The following is a 14,159-nucleotide window of genomic DNA, read 5'->3' as shown; positions in this document are numbered from 1 at the left end:
AGCAGGATTTTCAGAGCACAGCAATGACGCTTTCCTTGCTCCTTCTTCCCATAGGGATATGCTCCACCACCAAAAAATGGAATTGAACAGAAGCGACCTGGACGCCCCTTGAATATCACATCTCTAGTTCGGTTGTCATCAGCAGTGCCAAACCAGATTTCCATTTCGTGGGCTTCTGAAATTGGGAAGGTAAACTATATGTTCTGTAGGATGTGGGAAGTTGTCTAAATAACCTCATCTGGCATTCCTTCTGCCCTGCTTCCTGATGTTCCTGGTGAGGTGTACACCAGCCAGTGTTCACTGGTAGGTGACTGAACTTAATTATCGGAGCCAGGAAACAAAGTTTGCTCTAGAAGTATGATAGTTTACAGTGTCACGTGTAAAATTTGCATACAGATAGCAAAGACTTCCTTACAGAATTCATGTTAGAAATCTTGCACTTAGGGGTTGCTTGAAGTGTGCTAAATATACCAAAATCTTTTTGTGGTGTAAATAATACAAAACAGTACAAAGTAACAAGAGTAAAACCTGCTTTCTTCCTTGTAGCCTGATGGTGTGAAGAATGAAATTACATAGCTATAGATTCTAAGGCATGTTTCTCAGTATCTGTTGTAACTGTCTATTGGAGGATGCTTTTTAAACGGATCAGATGTGCCAAGGCCATGGAGAAATGTGGTTTTTTTTGAGGTTTTTCTATTTGCTCACCAAGTGATACTAAGTAGTTTTACAAAAGCGATTTTTATTTCATAGGAAGTACTTGTAAATGGATATTTTAATTTCTGTTTGCAATTCTTTTTTCACATGAAAAATGACCTCTCTGTGAGTTGATTTAAAATTATACTTGCAAACAAACCAAAACAGGGGTGAAACTTCCGTCTCAGAAAGCTCTTAGATGGCAGGTTACTGGAAAGGCGTTGCTGGGGAGGTGTCAGCAGGTTTTGGTCTTGATGAATCTCAGACATGCTTGGTTTGATCATGCTTATGTGGTGTGCGAGTGTAATGGAGGATATCTGAGCAGTGTCCATTTTCTTACAAGTGATGAGGATTCTGGAAGTTTGGATGACTTGAGGGGAAGTGGGACAAAAAGTAAAAATTGAAGCCTCTTCATAAAGCAGCTGTAAACTTCATGGAAAGCTGCAGTGGGGGAAAAGAGTACTAAACTTCAGGTGGCAGGAGATAAAGGGATTGGTCACCAAAATGTGATACCTGTTGCTTTCTAGTGCCTGTAGTCAGTAATCATAGCTGAAAAGGAGTTAGCCTTTAAAATGGCTATGTGGCTGTTCAGAAATCCCCCTAAGGATTTAGTAAGGAAAGAAAAGGGAGTGTGGGGAATTTCTTAATTCTTCTTAGAATTTAAATAGCTGTTGCAGCAGCCCTTTCAGCAGTTGGTAAGTGAAGAACTATTTATTCCTCTGTCTGTGACTAATTGTGTAAAGCCTTTTGGATTCAATTACCAAAGCAGCTTACCTCTTACTTTTATCTTCAAAAGCAAAATCTGTGTACCAGAGACTCCACATGTTCCAAAGTGAGGCTCCAGTATAAGCTTTTCTACGCTAATTAAAATTTTGAAAAGAAATTAGAGAGAAAGCTCTAATGTTCAGAAAATAAATGAAGAACAGTGCTGACAGCAAAGGGTTTTTTCTGAAACAGAGAGAGAGAGATATAAGCTGTTGCCTCCCGATCATAAAGCACAAAAATTTTGAAGTGCCTGCAGCATTGCGTGTGGCCTTGGCCGCTCTCGCTGACCCCCGGATTTCTTCCTCCTCTGTATCTGCTGAAACGTATTCTCCTGGAGGCAGATGAGTTGGGGGTTGTCCCAGGCATTTCCTCTTGTCCTGAGAGGTAAAGCGAGTTCTTTGGTTTGAGGCTGGTGCTCTGCTCTCGGTATTGGAACTTGCACAGCAGCCGTCGCTGTTCGTCCTCTCAGTGAAGCCTTTGGGGACAGTGTGGAGCATCAGTGCCATTATTGGCATCTACTTGACTAATGACAAAGGGCTTCTGAGCAAAGGAGGTGTCAGTCCCACAGAGGCGTTGAGACTTGAGCCTGTAGAATCCTTTCTGTAGGCAATAAGCAGCGTAATGTATGGTCATTCTTTAAGGAAGAAAAACAACCCACTTTTCTTAGTTTTTCCATGCACGTAGATAACTTTTATCTGCTCGACTTGGTGAGAGGTGGTTTTTTTAGAGGTGGTAAAGAAGGAGCGGGGCAAGGTTGTTCATGTTTAAAATTCGTATTCAGTACCCAGATGGTATAGAAACCGTAAGAAGGGATTGGAAATCAGAGGTGGCACGCTGTGTGTGTTAAACAGATGAAACGGTTTCTCTTGTGCAGTAGTGAGACTTGCAGAGTTTTCCCTTCATTAGTGACCTCGAAGAGAGAAGAATTTGGCAAGTGGTGTGAATTAGGGAAGAGTAAATGCTAGGGAGTGTGGCCAGCCTCAGAGGCGTGGACACAGTGTAATGAAGCTTGGCTTAGAAGTGCAGCGCAACCTAAAGAAAAGGTACGAGGCAGCTGATGCAGCTGTGTGCCACCTGGAGGTGTTGCGTCTGCGTCTGAGAGAGCGCTCTTCCTTTGTCAAGGGATCGTCTTGGGCTCCCTGCTAACAGCTGACCCCGAAGAAAGGGGAAGGGTTTAGGAGGCAAATGTGAAGAGAAGTTCTTAGAGACTGCATGTATGAGAAGGTGTGTCACCGGTCCAAGTCATCTTTCCAAGAGCCCAGATTGTCTCTTGGTTGTGGAGCTACTCTTAAGTCGCAAGTGGAGTGGGACAAGTAGACTTGATTGGTGGAATTCTGACTATTGGACTCTTTCACAGTACTAAAGTTATCTGTCAGGGCTTTTTGCAACTATTAAACAAAAAATGGGCATGTTTTGGTTGTTACTGTATGCAACAACTAGAGCAAATAATAACCTATCTTAGTGGAAGTACTGTATGAAATAAATATTTAATCTTTAATCACTCTTTTTGGTTTTTTTGTAGAATTACTCCATGTCTGTGTATCTTGTTCGTCAGCTCACTTCAGCTATGCTTTTGCAGAGGTTAAAAATGAAAGGTATCAGAAATCCCGATCATTCCAGAGCACTAAGTAAGTCAAATTAATTTGCCTGTCTGTAGTTACTGAGGGTGGTGGATGGCTCTTTAAAAGTAGAACTGGTAGTAGTACTTCACAGAATCACAGAGTCACAGAATGTTCGGGGTTGGAAGGGACCTCTGAAGGTCATCTAGTCCAACCTTCATCCCAGCACACCCAACCACTACACCACAGTCTCAAGTGCCAGATCTACTTTTTTTTTAAACACCTCCAGGGTTGGTGACTCCACCACCTCCCTGGGCAGCCTGTTCCAGTGCCTCACCACTCGTTCAGTAAAGAACTTCCCCCGAATATCCAATCGAAACTTACCCTGACGCAACTTGAGGCCATTTCCCCTTGTCCTGTCATTAGTAATTAGAGAGAAGAGACCAGCACCAGCCTCACTACAGCCTCCTTTTAGGTAGTTGTAGAGGGCAAGAAGGTCTCCTCTCAGCCTCCTCTTCTCCAGACTAAACAAACCCAGCTCCCTCAGCCGCTCTTCATAGGGCATGTTTTCCAGACCTCTCACAAGCCTTGTTGCCCTTCTCTGCACCCGCTCCAGCACCTCGATGTCCTTCTTGTACTGTGGTGACCAAAACTGGACACAGTGCTCGAGGTGAGGTCTCACGAGTGCCGAGTATAGGGGCATGATCACCTCCCTCCTCCTGCTGGTCACTTAGGGGATTTGCAACATTTTGAGAAGGAAATCCATGCCTGGAGCATCAAAGGTTCCTTTTGCTGTTGCTGAGGCATCACACACTTCTTCAGTGAGGGTCCCTGGGCTGGTAGGGAGCACACCTGGAGTTCCCATCCGAAGTGTTCTGATGGGAAGGGCATGAGCGCCACTCACTGTGGTTGGCTGTGAAGTGCAGGTACATGTCCTAAATTGTCTTCGCTTACCTGGTTGTCTTCTGTACCTCACTCACTGATGATTATTTTATTTAACTCTCTGCATATTGGGTTGAGTGTGTTCTACTGACTGTCATGGCTGTTAGCGCATCTGCTGCACATCAGTCTTGCGATGCGCAGTGTTTGCCAGTTGCTTGCAAATAGCGAAAGTGTTGTTTGGTATTGCTATGAACTAGTTTCCTAGACGCTTAATTTGGAAATAAAGTACACGTATTGGCCAGTCAAAAGTAGCACTTTAATGTATGTGTACTTCTTTATTTTAATAGTTAAAGAAAAACTGACTGCAGATCCTGATAGTGAGATCGCCACAACTAGTCTGCGGGTTTCTCTGATGTGTCCTGTAAGTATGGCTGGAAATTACCATATACTGGTTTGTCTTTTCATCTTTAGTGCAGAGTTGAGCCGCTTGTAAAAAGGCCCTGCTTCAGAAACTTCACTGGCTTTTGTTATATACTGATTCATTAAAATAACATAGTGGGGAGAAGGGTGCATCTACAAGTACCTGATTGTAGCAGTGTTCAACCAACTATGGTTTAGAGCTGCAAACACCCCGGCTGTAATGCAGTTAGAAATGAGTTCCCACTCGTGTACAGGGAGGCCTTTAGGAGTAATTTTACATACTGAGGTGTGGAGACTGATTGGGCAGGGAGACAGAACAACTAAAGGATACACTGAAGAGTAAAGCTTCATATCTCCTGGTCTTGGTGGTATTGCTTAGGCCGCCAGCCTCTGTCACAAACAGAAATTGATGACTGTGCAACAAGGTTAACACTGCCTTGGAGTTTTTCTTCCCAGGGAGAAACTGTCCTTGTGTTTGTGACTGGTTTGTTAATGTAACTGGGGCTCACAAAAACCCTTTAAATATTTGGCTAAAAGAAAATTATAAAGTCAGGTACTTCAGTAGGTCTTTTAATAAAAATAAAACCCTAGAAATAACATTGTAGGCCCATTAGAAAAGTTTCTGATTTCATCTCAGTGAAAACTTTGAGGATGGCGTTGTTGTTCCTGTAAGTGCGCTGTACGTGCTTTGATAGAGCGGATTTTCGTGCAGTGACCTTAGCTCTGACACCTCTGCAGTGAGAAGAGACAGTTACTTCACCTGCTGCCCCGATCTCATTGTTAGCCCTCCAGGCTTACTTCACTCTCTTCTTTCACTGATGCTCTTAAAATCCATCTCCTACAGCTGGGAAAAATGAGACTGACAATCCCCTGCCGGGCTGTAACTTGCACACACCTGCAATGTTTTGATGCTGCTCTTTATCTTCAAATGAATGAGAAGAAGCCTACCTGGATCTGCCCTGTCTGTGACAAAAAGGCAGCTTATGAGAGCCTGATATTAGATGGGTAAGAGACTGGGTTTGCAGATGACACACTTACTTAAAATTTTTCATTGTGTACGTAATGGCTGCTTTTGCGATGTGAGGTTCAGCCATTTCAGACTATTGTCTTTTGTCAAAATACATCAGACTGGCAGGAACCATTAAACTCTGTTAGCTACCATGTGACGAGCTACATAAGTTTAACTCCTAAATGCATCATCAAACTCTTGAGCCTTAGTGTATTTCCTCTGGAGAAATCCAGATGTGACATCTAAGGAGAGAACTCTCTTTTACGTGACCCACTCTCTGAAGCTATTAACTTGACTTTAGAGCTGCAAAAATTTGACTTTAACTCATAAACCAGTGTCAGACTTTAAAAGGGTGGTAATTTCTGCTTCTGTGTGAAAATCTATAAATTGCAGGAGTGCTGGAGCAGAAAATGGGTAGGTTACGTTGCTCTTTTAGATTTTGGTGTCTGCAAAGGCTGTAGTTACAGCTTTCAGGTAAGATGAACTAGGGAGAGAGTACATGCAATGGGTCCAAGGTGATTATAACCAAAGTTTCCACCGTGTCTTCTTTTCACTTAGAATAAAAACTTTCACTTGGAATCAGAAATGAAACCACAAAACTTTGTTTTCCAGGCTCTTTATGGAAATCCTTAATGAATGTTCAGATGTGGATGAGATCAAATTCCAAGAAGACGGCTCCTGGTGCCCCATGAGGCCAAAGAAAGAAGCTGTGAAAGTCTCGAGTCCACAGTGCACCAAAATAGAAAGTACGTACCTCTGGGTACTGGCTGCAAACCAGCAGAGAGTCCTGGAGACTTCTGTAGCTTGGGTGGATGTTGGTATTTGATTTTGGAGGGCTTGCTACTTCTGACCTTGTCGTCGTTTAAACTTCTTTTTAGAAAGGGTTGTACCTCTAAAAGTGTGCATTTTTGTCTTGGCTCTTTATAATAGCAGTTAATAAAATGAAAGGTTGCTCTTGTTTCAGGTCCTTAAACTGGTAAGTGAAGATTAAAGCTTGTGCTTTAATATTCTCAACGTGATTCATAGTATTAATGAGACAGTTCCTGGGCCACAACATTCACTGTAGTGTGTAGCTAACATGAGATTTGAGTTCTTGAGTCTGTTGCAAATAGAAACTGCTGATGTTAAGAGCTTTTAAAAAAAAAAGGTATTTTATTTTCTTGTTTAGGTTCCAGTGTTGTTAGCAAACCATGTTCTGTGACAGTTGCCAGTGACGTAAACAAGAAGAAAGTGGACGTTATTGACTTGACAATAGAAAGCTCTTCTGACGAAGAGGAAGATCCTCCTGCCAAAAGGAAGTGCATATTTATGTCTGAAACACAAGGAAGCCCAACCAAAGGGTTTGTCAATTTTAAAGTTAGTTGTTATTCTGTAATGTCTCAGATAAAATGACGCGTAGACAAACGGACTTGAAATCTCTCTTCAGGATCCAGCTCCACACTTCCAGAGAATTTCTAGGCCTTTCCTTGCAGAAGGTTGTATTGATACAGCGCCTCTGTACAGGCAAAACATTATTAAATAGTTACATCTCACAAAAGACTTGGGCTGACTGTTGCTGTGTTTGCAGGGATTTTTCTCCATAGAAAAGGAATTTGATTAAGCTAATGGACAAGATTCTCCCAAGAGAGCAGATCATGCCAAGTGGAGGAGCTTTCTGCATTCTTGCTACATTAGTGTCATCTTTAAGGCTTTTCTCTGGCTGTCTGTTACACCTTTATCTAATCTGCCCTGGTGCCCAGGAAACTAGGCTGCGCTGTGTGTTTCATCCTTCCTGTCGGTCTTGGAAGGGAGGAGCTTTGCTGGTTTGAGTCAAGACAAGCTTTTCCTCCATCTCTCTGTTAAACTCTGTAACGTCTTGGACACCTGGCCGTGGTTATTGGTCAGTCCTGCAGCTTGGGTAGCAAAGCCAACGACTTCCCAAGTCCTCTGTCAGCTGCTCCATCTTGGTAGTCGTGCCCGACTTCAGTGTCAGGCTTAACCACCCGCTTCGCTGTTGTGCCACCTTTTGTCTGTCCCGATCTGTGCAACTCATCTGCACTTACTGTTTGTGGCTTCTGTAAAGTTCTTGTTCTTGGCCTGCAGGGCGTGAGGGGCACTGGTTAGGCTCACCCGCAGTCACTCCTCCGTGAGGCAATTCCAGGCATCAGCTTTTAGTAACGTCTTGTTAGTTAGCATCGCCACGTGTCTGTGTCTCATCATAGTGGCTTGTGTCTTGTGCTAAAACAATAGTAACAAAAGTAAACCCCTTCTGTGTTGCCAGCTCTTGAAGTAATGAGCAGGTGTGCTGTCTCCAGCCCACAGGAATGTGTGGTCTTTGGCGAGCAAATAGTCGGTCATCTTCAACAACTGCTTTTTTGTGAGGATTGTGGGGGAGTCCTTCTGCAAGAAACTCTGTTTCTTATTTCTATAAGGAAAAAGTAGCTACAAATCCATCTCTTAATGAAGTTTCAGAAGGTACCAAGACTTTCTTTCATGCTCCTGTGTTTGTCTGAGATGGATACCTGCAACTGTAATTGTAGAAGGACTGAGTTTTCTTGTCTATCTGTGACCAATGTACCTTCCTTTCTGTTTGGATATGGAAATAGCATGTTTTCATTCTTTGAATGCAAGCCAAAGCCAGGCTTTTGTGAAGTAGCTTATCTCCTGTAAAAAAAAGTTGCCTGAGAATGCTACTTTTGGCAAAACTGGGATGTCTTCCCCCAGAGAAGCAGTAGAGGCTGAAGTATAAAAAGCGCTTGAGAAGTAAGGGTCTGAAATCCAAGCTTCTGAAATCAGACATAGCATAAATGCAGTGCAGCAGTCTGGGGAGGAAGACACCGGTGGGTAACGCTTGTGGCTGGTGGGCTGGAGGAAGCACTGCGCAGCAGGCCTCCAGGCATTTCTGCCTGACTTGAGGTTTATGAAATACTTTATGCATGTGGCGGGTGCCTGGACACCTTGTGGTGTTGCGATGAAACAATCGGGCGGAAGGTGGGGATGCAGAAGGGTTTTAGCTGGTTGCATGCTCTTGGAGCGCTGATCTTAGCTTGGGCTCAGGCTGTAAGTAAATATGAGTTTGATATTTTAATCTTCTACTTGTGTAATCTGTGCTCCAGGGGCTGAATAATGGTCAGTCGTGCCCTTAGTGGGACAGGTTAGCATCGCGGAATGGTTCTCTGTGGAGAAACTGAACTGAGTGCTCGCCTCCTGGCTCTGGCTGCCTGCCCGTCCCTCCCAGGGTGTTCCAGATGCAGATGTCCACTTCTGTCTCAGAATGGTAGACTTGTTATAAATGACTCCAGCACTGTCCTTTGTTTTAATGCCAACTTGCTCTTATGTCACAGCTGCTGTTGTGAGCCAAGATATGGTCATGTTTTTATGAAGACTGTTATGAAAGAGGAAATTAAGAGTGGAATACTGTGTAGTGAGTAGCCACACTATAGTTGTGTCGTAACATAGTGACCTTGTGAGTGAGAGTGCACGGTGGTGCATTGTTCCTCTTCTGTGACTAACGGCCAGGTTGTTTGTAATTTCCCCTGCTGTTTAAAACAGGGTTCTCATGTATCAGCCATCTGCTGTCAGAGTGCCCAGCGTGACAACGGTCGATGCTGCTGCTATTCCTCCTTCATTAACAGACTACCCAGTACCATTCCATCATCCACCAATATCCAGTATTTCATCGGACTTGCCAGGTAGGTGGTGGCTATTTCTAATGTGTGTTCTGACAGCCTTATTAATTTGTGGGGTGGGTGAAAATCGGAGAATCGATCAACTATTTCCTTTTTTTTTTTTTTTCCTTTTCTTTTTCTTTTCTAATGGAACAAGACTGTATGCAGTACTGCACAGATGCAATGTCTAGACAAGTCCAGTGCAGGCTGTCTTGCCAGTGTCAGATTGTACTTCCCAACAGTGATGTGAAAATCATTTGCTTCTGGGGTAGAAACTGGCACTTTGGAACCGCAGCCAGAAACAACTTCTCCCTGCGTGCAGTTAGACTTTGTGTAAACGCCCGCTTGTTACGTGTTGTAGATAGGAGGGAGAGTAGCTGCTTATTTAAGTTACAGATGTGTAATGGCACTGACTCACCCCAGCCCTAGAATAGAGATGTTCTGTAGCTGATTCTAGTGGTGCTCTGTCTAGACTGTATGAAAAAGGTTAAGGTGAGCTACAATATGTAAGCTGACCTCTATTGACTTTCTTTACCTAGACATACCCTAAATGCCTATGATGTATTCTTCAACACTGCTGCTAAATATCAGACAAAAGGTGGGGATACTGATTGTTTTCTATCCTGGCTCCTTGAAAAGAACACTGTATATAGGGCCTCTGGGGGTTCTCTTTGCCGGCTGTAATGAACCCAGAGCCCAGGAAATGGTGACTTGTGGTGACAGGTGTCACATTGGCCTCCTGTACTTCCCTCTCCCCACTCCATTGCCTGTCTCCATTTCTCCCCTGCAACATCTCTGGGTTTTTTCCTCTTCTTTCAGCACCAGTTTGGCAATGGGATGGATATCATTCCCCTTGTTTTCTCTGTCCATTTTGGTTCCCTTGCTGCTCCCTCCCTCCACTTCTCCCTTGTTAAAAAATCAGTTATCGTCCCAAATTGGATAGGAAAGTAAGCTGAGAGTACCAGCGTCTAGAACTGTTGTCTTTATCAACTGGAGTTCTAGAATGTGCAAGAAACAAAAGAAGCTGTCAATTCTGTAAAAGCAGATGAGCTTAAATTTACTTGAAAACCTTTCTCTAATGGAGAAGAGGAGAGGTCCCACTGGCCAGAAGAGATTTGGAGGCGAGGGGAGAGGGAGGGAGTTCACCATTTCTTTCTGTTGACATAGCAAACACAAGGCCAACATTTAGAAACAAAACAAAAAAGACTGTAATTTCTCATCGGTTTCATAATTTTAAACATCTTGCCCTAAATGCGTACACGCTAACGGTGTATAAGACGGACGCTCGTTGTCACTGCTCTTAGAGGATAAACGTTGAACTACTTGTAGTTTCCTCTTCTTCATTCCTTTTATTTGTCTAGACACAAAACGGGGATGATATTAGAAATGTTTCCTTATTGGCTGCCCGTGGGTGGAGGAAGAGACCTGCTGCTTGTTTTTGGACTTGTGCATGTTGTGACTTTACTTCATTCCAGCATCTTTAATGTGATGACACTCTTCATGTCCCAGTTTGGCCAAGTCAGGTACAATATGCAGTGAAACTTGCATTATGAACCAACAGCTCCAAATGGCAACCTCCATCTAAGCAACCACATTGAACCACCCTGCAATATCCAGTGAATAATAAATCATTATGTCATTCTCATTCTTAAAAATGAGCCACTTGTACTAGATTACTTGTTTTGCTGCTGCCTGAAGTAGTCGTTGAGAGTGATGTCACAGTGGTATAATCCATTTAGAAACTGTGGAACAATTCAAAATCTATTCTATAACCCACAAAAAAAAGTTCCTTTAGTTTGTTGTGTATGAATAAATGAAAGACACATCCATTTATTATCCTTCTCTTCTTTTTAGGTCTGGATTTTCTTTCACTAATCCCAGTTGATTCACAGGTATGTTTCTGAACTGCTATGGGGTTAATTTCCAAGTCTGGGTTTTGTCACAAACTTCAGGGTGCTGTCATCATCCGTGCCATGTTTGCAGTCCACATGCTTAGACCAGGAAAGTCTGTTTTTCCCAGCGTGAGGTGGTAATGAAGACGTGTTCAGGGAGAATTCAGTTTAGCCTCACTAGGATAAATCCAGGCATGGAAAAGTCACTCTTTATTGATAGTTTGCCTTTCGAAAGCAGGCACTCGCACAGCACTAACCTGAAGACACCCACCACTCTTAGTTCATACTGTGTATCAGTAGGGCAAATTAAGCCCTGTAAATATACTTTGCTGATTGCTGTCTCTGTTGGTTTTGATACTGGTAGAAGATTAGGTTTTAAAGGAAAGTATCTTCATTAATTTGATGGGCACGACTCCACACTTTTATAATAAATCCCTCTGCTTAAAACTGACCATATGGATGTTTTCTAGGTTGTTACCTAGGCAGTGCTTTTCCTTCCCTGGAAACTTAAAACTTTACAGTTAGGGAGAGCAGTTCCGATGGTAACTAGATTCTCCTGCAGACAGACTGCAGCCTTGAGGTGTGGGGAGTACCAGTTCCCACGCTAAGACAAGAGGCTCTGAAGCAGACCCTCTGTTTCACTGTCACCAGAAGACAGCAGTAATAGGACTCTACAGTAGAGAGAACTTCCTGGTGGATGAACTTCCTCCTTTTCTTTCCACTTACTGCACCCTGCAGTACTCTTGTTGCCTCACCTTGAGAGCTGAACTGCCAAAAGTGGGAAGTCTGTTGATGTCGAAGCAGGTATCCTGCTATGAAGTGTCCGCTTTGGACAGTTCAAACAGTTCAGTCTCAGTTCCAAACGCATGCCCGAGGTTGGAAGCCACAGGGTAAGAAAAACTAAGATGTGCTCAGCAACGTGTGTGCATGTGCGTGCGTGCACGCAGGGGTGTCTTCTGTCACCCTCCTCTTTGACACCTGGCAGCCTTGTTGTGTTTTCGACTTAAGATGTTCATCTCTGCTTTGAGAAGACTCGTCTTCCACCTCAAGATATTTAAATCCACTTAGTAAATTTTTTTTTCTTGACTTTGTCAGGGCTCATTTATCACTATTAAATGTTTATAGAGCCCTGCTGTATCGTGGCACGTACATTCTATAAAAATGTTGGTGAGTACAGCTGCTGCTGTTTGAGGGGATGACATCCTAACCTCTGTCAAAGTACAAAAGAGCATTCTGCCTTCTGCCATGAAAGGAGTCTGAAACGTGCAGTTGTGCCCAGTCACGATGTGCAGTGAACATCCTCCAAACGCTCAGGGGTTTTGGGAGTATTTTTTTGGGGAGGGGTCATCATGTGGACATGATAATGTTTCGTACTGTGATAGTAAATGCTCAAAGCTAACCAGTTAGTAAGGAGGAAAAAAAAGAAGGGGGGAGGACGAGGATGAGGGAGTGAGGGAGAAGGGCTCATGGCTACTCTCTGCTTTCTTACTTGCCAGTCTGTAGACTCCAGTTTGTGCTCTGCATGTGACAGCGAGGGTCTGCTAGTAACATGTTTTTGTGCTTGTTGTAGGGAAGATGTATCTTCAGAGCATACGTTTCCCTTGTGCAGTTAGTCTCCTCATTCTTCATTGTTTGTTTCAAGCAGTACTGTCCTCCTATGTTTTTGGATAGTCTCACCTCAACCTTAACAAGCAGCACGCCTGGCAGCATCATCACATCCACCAGCCACCACGAGAGCAGCACGCACGTTAGCTCCTCCGGCAGGAGCGAGGCCGGAGTCATCACCAGCAGCGGAGGAAACGCTCCCGACATCATCTCACTGGACTGAAACAAGGGGCAGCAGGGGACTCTGGGAGAAACCGCGCAGAGCCGCTGCTCCTCTGTCTCTGGAACTTCAGCATCTCGGAAAGTTACTCTGATATTTATTGAAAGGATTCGCCTTCTGCAAAATGGAGTAAATTCATCTACACTAGGAACAGAAGTGATAGGGGTTTTTTATTGTTGTTTTTTTTTCTTGCTCATTAATTAGCTGATATAGCAAAGGCCCCTTCAGAACATGCTTTTATGCTTTTTGTCTTGTTCTGGGGAAACTGATTTTATGTTGCTGAATAGATTCCACAAATGGTTTTTAATTTAGGTGTAGAACACAGCAATAATGTAAAAACAATTTTTTTTTAATTACAGAAAAAGCACTTAACTACTCTAGAACAACAGCAACCTGGAGAAAGGTGCCGAAGTCTACGCGTTGATGAATTTTTAGTATTTTCACTGGGGCCTGTAATAAACTTCATTTAAGATAATGAAGCTTTGTGAAATAGCCATGACTGTGTTACATGTCTTGTTTCCCACTTCCCCCTTATCTGGGGTTGCAGGGGAAGCATGCGTAAAGGGGATTAATATTTTTTTTTTTTTCTTCTGATTTAATGTTTTTCATGAACGAAACAAGATCCTAAGCTGTGACTTCTTCCTCTTAAATGTTCTTTGGACTGGGGAGGGGATGAACTATCTATGCAAACCCTGCATTACACCATCTCTCTGCTGTCCTGTCAGAATTGGGACACCTCCCCATCAGCAAAACCTCCAACCTGTGCAGTCAAGCTGTAGCTGAATATCTGCTTTGATAACTTTAAGAGGTGATAGGAAAAGCCTTTAAACTCAAATCTAGATTATAAAGAGCTTGTGGTGGCCCTCTTTGAAACTGTCACCCCTCGCTGGATGATCAAGTGAAGCGCGTGCTTTCTACGGCAGCTACGATGAGACAAAATAGGGATGACTTTCTCATTTCGATCATGGCTTCTGTCACCGCGTAACAGCAGCGTCCTGCTTGGGAGCGACTGGCCACAGTGGAGGCTCAGCTATTTGGAAGATAAAAGCTGTAGGTGCGACAGTGCTCCCACCTAACTGGAATTACGAGTTTGAGGGTCAGTGATGCTTTGTCCCACCTGACACGGATACCCAATCGTGGCTTTCCTAATTCAATGGGAGAAAGTTGCTCCTGTTTTACTCTGTTGTGTGTACATGTTGTTTCCCCACACACACCTCTGAGGATAACCTCAGCAGTACTGTATGTGGAAGAGGTTACAGACCAGGAAAATCGAGTCATTTCCATAGGGCTGGAATAACGGTATTGTCTATATATGTTGACATAGCAGCTTTTCCAAGTGTTGTGTTTCTGTTGAGTAACTGTATTTGAGATTATTCCTTCCCTAATTACCAGCTTTCACTTTTTCCTAATTTTGTGTTCCTTTTCTCTTTATTTCTTTAGTCAGATGTCTGGTGCTTTTTGCCTTCC

General features: G+C 43.4%; 1 protein-coding gene across 1 annotated transcript; it reads left to right on the top strand.

The window, feature by feature from the left end:
* Positions 1 to 54: 54 nt before the first annotated feature.
* On the top strand, positions 55 to 13,004 carry PIAS2 (protein inhibitor of activated STAT, 2; the record flags this gene model as incomplete). Its single annotated transcript, XM_009876414.1, has 9 exons — positions 55 to 189; positions 2,981 to 3,086; positions 4,247 to 4,320; positions 5,164 to 5,324; positions 5,941 to 6,074; positions 6,497 to 6,668; positions 8,860 to 8,999; positions 10,830 to 10,867; positions 12,513 to 13,004. Coding segments are annotated over 9 exons (1,143 nt in total), but the record flags the coding sequence as incomplete, so codon positions are not given.
* Between the last annotated feature and the right edge of the window lie 1,155 nt (positions 13,005 to 14,159).

The sequence above is a fragment of the Apaloderma vittatum genome, unplaced genomic scaffold, assembly GCF_000703405.1.
Source record: "Apaloderma vittatum isolate BGI_N311 unplaced genomic scaffold, ASM70340v1 scaffold36110, whole genome shotgun sequence".
NCBI classification, from domain to species: Eukaryota; Metazoa; Chordata; class Aves; order Trogoniformes; family Trogonidae; genus Apaloderma; species Apaloderma vittatum.
Note: the sequence above shows the minus strand (reverse complement) of the source record. Positions and strands in the feature narration are given on the sequence as shown.